The sequence below is a fragment of the Tyto alba genome, unplaced genomic scaffold (genome assembly GCF_018691265.1).
Source record: "Tyto alba isolate M040663 unplaced genomic scaffold, T.alba_DEE_v4.0 Super-Scaffold_42, whole genome shotgun sequence".
NCBI classification, from domain to species: domain Eukaryota; kingdom Metazoa; phylum Chordata; class Aves; order Strigiformes; family Tytonidae; genus Tyto; species Tyto alba.
Genome location: NW_024881318.1, coordinates 19,262,038 through 19,275,764, shown reverse-complemented (window position 1 = coordinate 19,275,764; position 13,727 = coordinate 19,262,038). Strand labels below are relative to the sequence as shown.

The following is a 13,727-nucleotide window of genomic DNA, read 5'->3' as shown; positions in this document are numbered from 1 at the left end:
GCATGGAGTAAGCATCCCTGCAGCTGTACACTAAGCTTTTGCATTAGAAGAGATGGGATGTTTTCCTGTTAAACAAGGAAGAGCTCAGTTGACACAAACTTTCAGGAAATGCATTTGCCAAGAGTTGAAATGAAATTTAGTCTGAGTACTTGAAATCACAAATAAATAGAGCGTGGCTTCCAAGTGCGAATTAAGGGCTTCATATTGAAATTGGAGGTAGAATTTGGAGAAGGGGAGAGATTTCTCAGTACCGTAACTGCACTTGAAGAAATGGATGGGGCTAATGCTATTTGTTCTAATTAGGCTGCAAATGGCATTAAGTTCTACTTCAAGAACGTCTCTGGGGTAAAGGTAGTTTCCATTCCCTGTGATATTCATGTATTTTATACATGGCTATTTTCAGTATCTAGTCATTAACTTAGTCTTTTTTTTTTTTTTTCTCCTTAATTTTCTTACTGAAAATGCTATAACGATGTTTTACCATTTGAAGGAATGGTTTGTTTATTAAATAGCTTATCATTCTGATAACATTTTTCTTCTGCTTTTAACATTTGTGGAAAAGTCTCTTTTACTCTCCTCAGTGTTTTGGGTGGCTAATAATGGGACTAGCATGATTTCATCAAATACACTCTCCAAATCCGTTTCAAATGCATGTCATTTTATAAAAGCTCAAACCTTCTTTTACAGGACTGAAAAACTGACTTCTGATACACTTTTGTCATACTTCCTCCCCCTCTCAGAAATTTGAAATAGCTCTCAAATACTATTTGTGTATAACCTTCTACTCTGTTAAGAGAAGTGCTGTTTTATGTTTCTATATAGTATTAAAATGCTAGGTGTTTGTCAGTTACATATTCTGTCTTCAGGCACAATATTATTACAAATATTGATCATAAATGCATAGAAAATCAGATTAAATTCAGCCTGTCGTATGATGTGAGTACTCTATCTCAAATCCACTTTACTTTAGATTTGGGGTTTATGGTGGTGGGCAGTGATTATGAACTTTTTCAACAGTTCTCCTTTATCAGTTCCATTTTTGGTTAACTGGTGGGTGTGCAGGAAGAAGCATGTCTATTTCCAGTAGATGGAGCAGCAGGAATATGGATCTGATTTTCCTGTTTCACTAAACAGAGACACTGATTATACTGTGGTTTACAGCCTTTCTGTGCTTCTCTGTTATTATGCAGCTGAGCCACAGTTTTTCAGATAAAACTTTATGTAATACAAAAAGAAGTCTAAGTGTAAGTCTGTAAAATTAACCTCATAAAATAAATACTACATGTGAGATCTGTTTGAAGAAACCTATGTCTTAATAGTGTGCTTTTCTCTGTAGGTGAGAGAGTTTGATGGTCGTCACTTTATTCTAGAGAAGTCGATTACAGGAGATTTTGCTCTGGTAAAGGCATGGAAGGCTGATCGTGCAGGAAACATCATTTTCAGGTATGACTTGTTTGCCAGTGGGAAGAAATTCTTTAATGGTTTAGATAATGAAAGAGAAAGAGAATCCTGTCTTCTGTGTGATGGCAAAATAATGTTTTACTGATTTAACTATCTTTCATATTGCCTTTTCCTACTGTCAAATTATACTGCTATAAAAAAACAAAATATAATTGCTTTTTTAATGGCTTTTGAGAATTCAAACACAGCTGTAAAATTAAACATTGGTAGTTAAAAATGAGACATGTCAGACCAAAGTCATTATGATGACTGTGGAGAAATGTAGTGATATTCTGTTCATTTAAATTTTCATGTTAGTTTGGATCCTTTTCCTTGCACAATTGAATGCTGACCCAAGAAGTGCAGTTTCATGTATGTCAGAAGAGAAGGGAGTTGTGACAGTCTCTTGGCCAGTCAGTGATGGGAAAACTTGATTCTGTCCCCACAAAAGTGTTTTTAAAGTTGATTTGATCACAGTGGTGTAGGGAGAGGCATCATATGAATTAAAACATCTTTTGTAGTGAAAAATTTGGGTGTTGAACTAGTGATAACATAATTTATTTGAGTTGGTATATTTGTGCTTTGGTTTGTCCTGAACTGATGCAGGAGAGGTATACTTATCTTTAATGTCTGGTTTTTATTTGTTTGTTTTATGGTCATCAGGTGAAAAGGTAAGTGTTATGCTAATAAGTTGCAGTTTACTAGAAGAAGATGCGGAATGATGCAGTCTGTCTTTGTGTGTATTAAAGCAAACAAGGAGTTGAAAAAGCGACAAAAAAATATGTGGATAAAATAGTACTGATAAAGTAATGCTTTTCTTTGTGTATATATGTATATATATGCATGTATTCACATAAATTTTTATCTATATGTCTTCTAGATATAATATTAAAGCAGTTGAAAATTAAGAAATAAAATTTTATTTTACCCAAGTCTTGACATCATGGCTTGCCCACTGGCAAGACAAGATGGTTTCTGATTGAAAACTGAACTTTCTTGTATGCGTGCGTATTAATAGCAGTTAAGCTGCTTTCCTTAGGGTCTGGGACATGGAATACAAGAAACAGTCTTCCCCTTGGACTTGCCTTTGTTTGATCTTAAGCCTCTACTGTCTGTGCTTTTACCCCATATCTATTTACTAATGCTTACTAATCTGTGAGAAGTTCTTTCATTCTGCACAGAAACAAACTGGTTGCATTCTCCCTTCCTGCCTACTCCACACCTTATGTCCTATTGGTCTCTATGGCTTTCCCTCTACCTCCTGTGCCTTTCAGAAGTCTTATGTCTTCTGAATTCACACAGTACAATTGATACCAGATATTACTTCCATCTGAAGTGAAGACCTAAAAATCTTGACTCCTTCTTTCAAGTGTAACATATCAAAGATGGAAACATCATCATGCAGAGCCTTATTCCATGTAGAGTATTGCTAGTTTAAAAGAATTTGCTCATAAGAAGCAGTGACCCATTCTCGTTTTGGATGAGACACAAATTACCTGGTGGCTTAGAACAAAGAAACATAGGGTCATCTCATAGCCTGTGGGAGACAACAGAGGAGGAAATTGTAAAAGATTCGAATGTAACAGCAATATCTCTGTGATCTACAGGATGAAAAAGAAAATGTATTTTTGACATCATGCTACATACTGAGTATGTATTCACTGCCAGTGTGACCCTCCCATACTTTTTTAATTATGTGACTTCTGTTTTTATTTGCTGACATATACCTAGATAAACATAGGCTCTGTGTTTGCTCACATTTGCCACAGCTTTCGCAGCACTGTGGTACTATTTATAGCGTGTTTCCCATGACACTGATATCTCTGGAGCCAATAGGAATGGAATAAGTGTCTGCCAAACTGTTAATCACCCTCAAGCTAAGAGCTTTTTTAAATCTAAGGGATGTACTTTAAGTAGACTTATTTGGACCACAGGCCAGCATGAGTTTTTTTTGTGTATTATACATGAAGCTGTACCATTTTCTTGGGGATCTGGAATTGCACCAGCTTCTTTAGAAAGCAGTTTTTTTAAAACAGGGTTTTCTACATGATACTTCATATCCCTTAGCTCTTTTGTTCCGTACAGCAGGCTGTGACTGCTTTCCTTCCAAGCATCTTTATGCTGAGTGGACTATTCTGCACCACAGCTTTTGCCTAACAAGACCTGTGTCTGGCCCAGTAGGTAATAATTCTTAAGTACAGTGCACCAAGGTACAGTGCACTTCTTCAAACATGGTGAAATAATTCTACCTTGTTCCTGTTCCAGCTGAAAGGATGTGTATATGGGCATTTTGTTTTGTTAGTCTGAGGCAGGTATTAGTTCTATTCAGCAGAACAGAATGTCTTCAGGTCCTAAGGTCCTTTGAAGCTTTGCTTGTTAGGGACAATAGCAGGAACTGCCACTGCTTTTGTGGCTGTTCTGCTTCCTTTGGCTCCCTTCCCTTTTCATCTGGTACCATTCTGCTTTGGAGTTGTTCAAGTCCAATATACTTCCACTTCACAAGCAGAGGTGTGTTTTGGTGCTGATGAAAGTACACTCTTGACAAAGGAACAGAGACATTGAAGGGATAGCCTGAGTCAGGGCTTCTGCTATCACAGTCATGTCAGGTCATCTATTCATGATTCAAGTGGTTCTGCAATACGTAAATTCAGCTTGTATCTGAGGTGTCCCTTCATCTTTGCACCATTAGGCACATAGTGGATGTGGTTTGTTGGTTTAGCCTACTATGAACTAGTTTGCTATCTTTTGCTTTTAGGAGAAAAGCTGTTGTCATGCCTTCGGGCCAGTTTAGGAATCTGTTGCTGGAACAATGGATTTTGTAGATATTGCTGAGTCTAGATGTCCAGAAAGCTATCTTAAAATAAAAAGGCAAACTTGGCTAGCTAGTTTCTGGATTTCATGCTCCAAAAACCTAAATATTATACTGTGTTGAAAAATAAGTGTAGTGTTTCTAGTTTTATTTCTTCTGGGTGATGTGGTCTTTAGAAATAAAACCTTTGATCTTGTAAAGGACTTCTGCTTTTGGAACAACTTTACTAAACCAAGAATGTTCTAAAATGCATAAGCTTTTATAAATAGGGTCAGAATCAAGCCCATTAACTCTTATTAATTTGACATTGAAATGTTTTCTTGTAACTGTTTTCCGTATGTAAAAATAATTTTATATAAGTTTCTTTTACTGGCAGACCAGCTACTATGATCATGAGAAGGTCTTTGGGTCAGAACAGTATTCACTTGTGATGAAATACTGAATTCTTTGTTTTCCCCCATTTGTATCCATTTCCATGCTATTTTAATTCAGCTTTGGTAGCTCTAGTTCTTTTTCTCATTTTCTACTCTACCTAGTTTAGGGTAGTTTTACCTAAATGACTACTAGCTAGTATTGTATTCATGCACTAAGAGAAGAATATAAATTCAATATAAATTCAAGGTTTGTTTTTTTTTTTAATGATTTCCTCTTCTTACATCCTTTTCTGTTTACTCAGCCACAGAGGAGACCCACAGCAAAAAATATTGTACCTTCTGTAACCTCTGTTATATGCTTCACATCTGCTGTGTATTGCAAAAAAAACAGGATTTCCCCAAGATGTGTGTCTTTGGGTATAGCTTAGATTCTGTAGGTCTCCACACTAGAAATCCTGTTAAAACTGCATGGCGCTCTCAGGATTGGGCCATTTCAATTCCCTACCTCCCTCAGAGACACAAGGTGGCAGCAGCATCCCAAAGTCCAGCAGTGGCTATAGCACTAGGCATGGCATCGCACAAAAGGGTGAAGGAAAGAGGAAAAGGCATTGAGAAATACGGATAGTGAGAAAAAACATACTTCTGTGGAAAGAGGATGAGGGGAAGGGAGGTTTTGACTTGTTTTGAACACTAGTTTCATGCATTTTGAGGAAAAACTTTTAAGAATTCTGCCTTTTAAAGAGAAAAATGCTGAGCAGCTATCAGTGAAACCCCACTAAATATACACGGTTTATCTCAAATATTGTGCCACACAGTTTTGTTTGCTTTCTGAAAAATACAGAGAGGGGCTGACACAGGTTATTTGCTAGGATCTCAGTGCAGATCCTAGCATGGTTATATACGTCATGTATTGCTTTTATTCTCTAGAGGTTCTTTTTACTTGTCACAGATATACTGTGCAGTAATAGTTAGATTGACTGCCAGAGTCCTGCAGTGAGTGCCAAAACTGACACAGCTTTTTTAATCAAGAGAACTGGATTAAATTTACTACTGTGCAAAGTGCTATCCCAAATCCTAATCTGAATTATGAAGGCATATGTGGGATTTGACAGGTGTCAGGCCCTGTACTGGCCCCCCTGTGGAGATTAATTTAATTCTTTGTGCAGTAAAATAATGGGAAGGTGTATTGTACAAATACCAGCTTGCTTCTGCTCTTGGATCTAATAAATGAAGGTATCAGTAGAATTCTCAATTTCAGGTAAACAGTGCGCTGATTAGAAGTCAAAAGAGCTGTAATAAGTATTTCCTAATGTAGTAAGATATTATTTAATTTCATATGCATCTTACACAGGTCTGTAACTTTTTTCCTCCTTCCTATTTTTTTATTAGTCCTCTAGCTATCTGGTGAGAAATTTTGTGATGTTTGCATTACAGAGATACTTGTAGTAGCCTATTCCTGAGAAGTCCTTCCTTGTACTACTATAGTCTTTAATATTTATTAATTTTCTTCTCTTTCTCAGGAAAACTGCAAGAAACTTCAACCAACCTATGTGCAAAGCTGCCCAGACAACTGTGGTAGAGGTAGGGAACTGAAACATAGTAAGCCCTATACTCCTATAGTCAACAAACCCCTTTGTTTTCCACAGTATTCTGTGGACAGAGTTTCTATTTTCTTGATTCATTGTGGGATTTTATACAAGGGACAACGGTCTGACCTGTGTCCTTGGATTGCCTACTCCTAACACTATGTTCTGTTTTAGTGATTAGTTCACCATGATGCCTGAGTTTATTACTGTTGATGTGATCCTGGCCAGGACTTCATGTTCACTGTGATCAGTGTTTGGAAGGGAAACAGGGCTACAGCCTTCAAATTTCATAGAATCATACAATGGTTTGGGTTAAAAGGGATGTTAAAGACCATCTAGTTTCAACCCCCTGCCACAGGCAGGGACACCTTCCACTAGACCAGGTTGCTCAAAGCCCTTTTGAACCTGGCCTTGAACACTTCCAGGGAGGGGACAGCTACAACTTCTCTGGGCAACCTGTTTCAATGCCTCACCACCTGCACAGTACTGAACTTCTTCCTTATATCTAACTTAAATTTACCCTCTTTCAGTTTAAAACCATTACCCGTTGTCCTATCCCTACACTCCTATTACTACCTGGACTGGGAGCCCGGGGTGTCATAAAGGTTCTGCGATCCCCTCGGGTTAAATTAAGGTGAAAAGACACCAGATGACTGGTTAAAATGTTTTACTTGTGGTAGAAACAACTAAACTTGGAAAAGGATAGTAAGCAATGGGGTCTCTGACTGATAGATCTGTAAGAAAGAAAAGAAAGGAAAGAAAATAAAAGGAAATTATAGGAGAAGAGTAGTCTATAGGAAAGGAAAGGATAAAGGAAAGGAAAGGGAAAGCAGAGAGAAAAGGAGAGAAAGGGAAAGCAGAGAGAAAAGGAGAGAAAGGGAAAGCAGAGAGAAAAGGAGAGAAAGGGAAAGCAGAGAGAAAAGGAGAGAAAGGGAAAGCAGAGAGAAAAGGAGAGAAAGGGAAAGCAGAGAGAAAAGGAGAGAAAGGGAAAGCAGAGAGAAAAGGAGAGAAAGGGAAAGCAGAGAGAAAAGGAGAGGAAAGGAGAGAAAGGGAAAGCAGAGAGAAAAGGAGAGGAAAGGAGAGAAAGGGAAAGCAGAGAGAAAAGGAGAGGAAAGGAGAGAAAGGGAAAGCAGAGAGAAAAGGAGAGGAAAGGAGAGAAAGGGAAAGCAGAGAGAAAAGGAGAGGAAAGGAGAGAAAGGGAAAGCAGAGAGAAAAGGAGAGGAAAGGAGAGAAAGGGAAAGCAGAGAGAAAAGGAGAGGAAAGGAGAGAAAGGGAAAGCAGAGAGAAAAGGAGAGGAAAGGAGAGAAAGGGAAAGCAGAGAGAAAAGGAGAGGAAAGGAGAGAAAGGGAAAGCAGAGAGAAAAGGAGAGGAAAGGAGAGAAAGGGAAAGCAGAGAGAAAAGGAGAGGAAAGGAGAGAAAGGGAAAGCAGAGAGAAAAGGAGAGGAAAGGAGAGAAAGGGAAAGCAGAGAGAAAAGGAGAGGAAAGGAAAGCGGAGAGGGAAAGCAGAGAGAAAAGGAGAGGAAAGGAAAGCGGAGAGAAAAAGCAGAGAGAAAAGGAGAGGAAAGGAGAGAAAAGGAGAGCAGAGAGAAAAGGAGAGGAAAGGAGAGAAAAAGAAAGCAGAGAGAAAACGAGAGGAAAGGAGAGAAAAAGAAAGCAGAGAGAAAAGGAGAGGAAAGGAAAGCGGAGAGGAAAGGAGAGGAGAAAAGAGAATAAGAGTCCGGTCACCACCACTCCTTCCAGCATTGTCTCAGGTCTGGAAATATTGGGTGGTGGATGCACAAGCAGCAAAGTTTTCTGTCCTCTTTAAAGTTCATCTTATCAGCTGATTAGCATACTAGACAAAGAGAGGCAGGAACTCATTTCTATGAGAAAGGAGTGGTCTTGCTCTCTCCTACCACCTTTACTTTTCAGCAGGTTTATCTAAGGGATTTAGAATGTCAGCAAGGAAGTGAAGCTGCATCCTTCAATACACTCTGCCCTTCTCTGAGCAGCATTCCTTAGTCTAATCACAAAGGCCACAACTTGTCCTTGATGTTTCTGTGTTGAGGAATGTTTGAGGCATTAATTCATTCAGTTCCTTACAACTCCCTGATAAAGAGTCCTTCTCCATCTTTCCTGTAGCTTCCTTTAAGTACTGGAAGGCCACTTGAAGGTCCTCCAGGTGTCTTCTGTTCTCCAGGCTGAACACAGCTTCTCTGTGGCAACCTGTGCCAGTGTCTCACCACCCTCACAGAGAACTTCTTCCTTATATCTAATCTAAATCTACCCTCTTTTAGTTTAAAACCATTACCCCTCATCCGAACACTACACAAGCTTGTTAAAAGTTCCTCCCCATCTTTCCTGTAGCCCCCTTTATAGCACTGGAAGGCTGCTATAAGGTCTCCCGAGAGATTTCTCTTCCCTAGTCTAAACAACCCCAACTCTCAGCCTGTCTTCACAGGGAGCTGCTCCAGCCCCCTGATCATCTTCCTGACCCTCCTCTGGACCTGTTCCAACAGGCTCATGTCCGTCTGATGTTGGGGCTGGAAACAGTACTCTACGTGATGTCTCACCAGAGTGGAGTAGAGGGGCAGAATCCCCTCCCTCGACCTGCTGGCAACACTGCTCTTGATGCAGCCCAGGACACGGTTGGATTTCTGGGCAACAAGCACACCTTGCTGGCTCATGGTCAGTTTTCCATCCACTAAAACCCCCCAAGTCCTTCTCCACAGGGCTGCTCTCAATCCACTCATCACCTCATCACCCAGCCTGTGTTTGTGCTTGGGATCGCCCTGCCCTGTGTGCAGGACCTTGTGCTTGGCCTTGTTGAACTCCGTGAGGTTTGCACGGGCCCACCTCCCCAGCCTGTCCAGGGCCCTCGGGATGGCATCCCTGCCCTCCCGTGTGTCGACCGCACCACACAGCTTGGTGGTGTTGGCAAACTCACTCAGGGTGTGCTCAGTCCCACTGTCCATGTCGTCAGTAAAGATGTTAGGCAGCACCGGTCCCAAGACCAACCCCTGAGGAACTCCACCCACCACTGCCCTTCACTTGCACATCGAGCTGTTGACCACAAGCTCTTCGAGTGCGACCATCCAGCCAATTCCTTATCCACCGAGTGGTCCGTCCATCAAATCGATGTCTCTCCCATTTAGAGACAAGGATGTCACGCAGTGCAGTGTCGAATGCTTTGCACAATTCCAGGTAGATGACACCAGTTGCTCTTCCCTTACTCACCAACAGTGTAACCCTGTTATAGAAGGCCACCAAATTCGTCAGGCATGATTTGCCCTCAGTGAAGCAATGCTGGCTGTCACCAATCACCTTATTTTCCATGTGACTTGGCATAGTTTCCAGGAGGATCCACTCCATGATCTTGCCGGGCACAGAGGGGAGACTGACTGGGCTGTAGTTCCCTGGGTCATTCTCTTTTCCCTTTTTAAGAATGGGGGTTATGTTTCCCCTTTTGCAGGCAGTGGGAACTTCACCGGACTGCCGTGACTTCTCAAATATGATAGATAGCGGCTTAGCCCCTTCATCTGCCAGCTCCCTCAGGACCCGCAGACACGTCTCATCAGGTCCCACGGACTTGTGCACCTTCAGGTTCCTTAGATGGTCTCAAATCTGATCTTCTCCTATACTGAACAGTTCTTCATTCTCCCAGTCCCTTCCTTTGTCTTCTGCGACTCGGGCGGTGTGGCTGGAGCACTTACCGGTGAAGACTGAAGCAAGAAAGTCTCTGAGTACCTCAGCCTTCTCCATACTCTGGGGAAGCAGGTCTCCTGTTTCCTTCCAGACAGGGTCCACATTTTCCCTAGTCTTCCTTTCATCACCAGCACACCTACAAAAGCTTTTTTGCTTGCCCTTGATGTCCCTGGCCAGATTTGATTCTGTCAGGGCTTTGGCCTTCCTAACCTGATCCCTGGCTGCTCAGACAGTTTCTCTGAATTCCTCCGAGGCTTCCTGTCCTTGTGTCCACCCTCCGTAGGCTTCTTTTTAGTGTTTGAGCTTGTGCAGGAGCTCCCTGTTCATCCATTCAGGCCTCCTGGTGTTCTTACCTGCCGCCTTCTTTGTTGGGATGCATCGCTCCTGAGTTTGGAGGTGGTGACCCTTGAATATTAACCAGCTTTCTTGGGCCCCTCTTCCCTCCAGGGCTTTATCCCAGGCTACTCTGCCAAGCAGATCCCCAAAGAAGCCAAAGTCTGCTCTCCTGAAGTCAAGGGTAATGAGCCTGCTATGTGCCCTCCTTGCTGCCCTAAGGATCTTGAACTCTCCCATTTCATGGTCACTGCAGCCAAGGCTGCCCTTGAGCTTCACACTCCCCACCAGCCCCTCCTTGTTGGTGAGTACAAGGTCCGGCACAGCACCTCTCCTCCTGGCTCCTCTGTCACTTGGAGAAGGAAGTTATCATCAACGCATTCCAGGAACCTCCCGGATTGATGATGCCCTGCTGTGTTGTCCCTCCAACACATAGCAGGGTGGTTGAAGTCCCCCATGAGAACCAGGGCTTGTGAACATGAGGCTGCTCTTGTCTGTCTATGGAGACCCTCATTTGCTTGGTCTTCCTGGTCTTGTGGGCTGTAGCAGACCCCACTGTAACATTTCCTTTCTCTGCCTTCCCTTTAATCCTGACCCATAAGGTCTCGGTTGGCTCCTCATCCATCCCCAGGCAGAGCTCCATGCACTCCAGCTGGTCATTGACATAGAGGGTGACACCTCCACCTCGTATCCCCTCCCTGTCCTTTGTTAAAGAAAATAATGTTTTAAAATAGTATTTGAATGACAGAAGAAACAATAGGCTTGGGATGTGTTTGAGAAGATTCATGTAAGACCTTATGCAAAACTTCCTGATAATAAGTGTACAAGAACTTAAATTGGGCAAATTGTGTAACTATCACAGTTGCAGTCTCTAAAATCTAATAAATTATATAAATATCAGTCCAGAATGAGATACAGCCATTTGGTTATGCCTTGAGAAAGAGGATGGACTAGAGGATCTAGAATTTTATTCCAGTATTTTTGTCATTTTTTCTTGCCTAAAACTATGTTTAAAAGCATGCAGCAGCCAAGACTGAAAACAACTTGGTGACTGGAGAAGTGCTAAGGCATGGCAATATTGAAAAGATAGACTGCTCCATTGACTTTTTCATTACTCTCTTTTAAGTTTTTTTTATATGCCTAATAAAATCTAAATAAGGTTTGACTGTAAGGTCAAGACAAACTCTTCTACACTATTTCTAGTAAATTGTAAATAGAAGAGTCTTGTGTTTCTTCAGAGCTTTTGTTTTGGTTTGTTTTTGTGTCAGGGGTTTGGGTTTTGTTTTGGGTTATGGAGTTTTTTTGCTAAAATTATATCTGGAAAATATATTTGCCATATAGACAACCCTGGATAATACATTTGGGAACTGGAGTTATTTCTTTGTGTTATACAGAACTATGGGAAAAAATACCATAGAATTCGTTACATGACTTACAGTACAGAAACTGTGCATGAATTTTCACAATTGCTTTTCAAGAAAGGTTTAAAATATTTTTTCCATTTAACAATGAGGTAAAGAATCTTTCATCATTCCCTTTTCTTCTAGTCACTTGCCCTTCATACTTTTTTTCAGTCAGGTGTTTAGAGAATTTAAGTAGATTAAAGCCTTCCACCTACATTCCATTTCATTCTCTCTTTCTGCTCTTCTATCCACATGTGATAGGGTAGAATTTTCTTGTCAGTGAGCAGCAATTATGTGACATCCTTCTTCCTATAATTCCACTTAACAGTCTCTAGTAGATCTGCTGTTAACTGTGTCTACCATGAGTCTTGTTGCATTTTCAATACCATTTAAAAGCTGACAATCTTTTTGCAAGATGTCACAGTACTGTTACTTTACAACACTAATTTTTTATGGACACGTTAATGGTTGAAGAGGCATAAGCAGAGACTTAGAACAAATGGAACTTTTGAGCCAAATGCAGTGCCTCATTGGCTTAATTTTGTGTCTTTATTCCAAAGTGGAATTCAGAATGTTGTGTTTGGATTTAAGTGTTCAAATCCAGGGAGTTGGAAGAAGATACCTCTGTATGGCATCTAGTACATCCTCAGTACTCTAGAGCTAACCACTAGGGAACTGAGGCAACTGAAAAGAGTTTTGCCTGACACCTTAGTTAATGTTGTTTGAGCCTGAAGGGTGAAATTCTCAATCCCACTTACAGGGAGAAGAAAAAAGTTTGTGTAAGTTAGTAGTTTAGATACTCTCTTGTCAGAAGGGATTTCTGAATTCTGGTATCTGTTCCCAGCTCAGTTTCGGTTTTTCACCCACTGACCATCTAACTGAATTTAAGCAGACAGTTCTAGAAGCAGAGATTTGAAGCCATTGCTGCTCCTTTCCATCAAACTAGCTGCAGGTCCGGCTTGTCTTTAGAGTCATACAGTGATTAATTGGAATTTGCAGGATTGTAGTTTCTCAGTCTGGCACTCTTCCTGATTTTGAAGGTGGAGTTTTGTACCGGTTACTGCGACAAAATTTACGCTCCCAACATCTGCTTGTCTAGGCCAAAGCACCAAGCTGAGACAGGTAAATAGCAAAAATTAAAGGCATATCCCTTTGTGTTTCTGATTTTTGGGTTGCTGAAATTTTTCCTTTAAAATGGATGATATAAATAGACAGAAAAAGAGAGTTGTTTCTCTACTCTGATGGGTTATTTATTTCCCTTTTCTGCCAATTTGTATACATCTAGATTTATCCAGTCTTTTAGAAGTAACCTCTTTTTTAGAAACAGAAGTTTATCTGTTAAACTTTATGTTAGAAGGATGGGTGCTAGGCCATTCACTTATGTCACTGTTAAGCTCAGTAAATACTTTTAATCAGAGTATAACTTGAGTTTTCGAAGATAGATTTAATCAGAAAGTTATCCTGCCTTGATGCAAACAAAACGAGATGGAAAACCCATCCTGTTTGTGCTTAATCACCCTCATTGGTACAAATATGTCCTTTTTACTGTAATTAGTTTGGCTTTAGGTTCCATCCAGTGCTTTTATTCTCTTCTACTAGATTAAAAACCTTTCTGAAGCTGGCATTTCCTTCCCGCTGAGTTGTCAGTGCTGTTGATATGATGAACAGATTGAGGTCTTAATGATTCTAACTGTAAAACATTTTCTTCAACCCTTCTATCCTTTTTATGTCAATTTCTTCCCTCTGTTTTTTTCTGAAACTTTACAAATGTGACCAACCAGAGTGTCTTTAGCATTGTAACACTGCTGCCGCTAATGTCATCGGAAAGTAGAGTTACTCTTTGGTGCTGCTTCTTCCTCGCTTGCATACTTGCACTCCTTGCTGATCACAGTACAGGGGGTCCTACAGTGTTAGTTGCTTACACCTTGTTGTTCTGTTTCCAGTGTACTTCAGGAAAAGTACAGTCAGTGTTTTTCAACACACATTCTGTAAGCATGGCAGGTATTTCTTGATCACAGATGTTTAACTTTGCATTTTGTTATGAAACCTGTTATGTTTGAATAGACCCAGTTTACTTGTCGTGTCTGGTACTGTCACT

The 13,727-nt window shown here is 40.7% G+C and overlaps 1 protein-coding gene across 1 annotated transcript in view; it reads left to right on the top strand.

Moving 5' to 3' along the window:
- The window catches only part of OXCT1 (3-oxoacid CoA-transferase 1), a 97,655-nt gene that overhangs the window by 21,151 nt on the left and 62,777 nt on the right, over window positions 1-13,727 (top strand). The window contains exons 6-7 of the mRNA XM_042804675.1: window positions 1,337-1,443; window positions 6,144-6,204. Coding sequence (XP_042660609.1) covers window positions 1,337-1,443; window positions 6,144-6,204 — 168 coding nt within the window. The remainder of the gene's footprint in view (window positions 1-1,336; window positions 1,444-6,143; window positions 6,205-13,727) is intronic.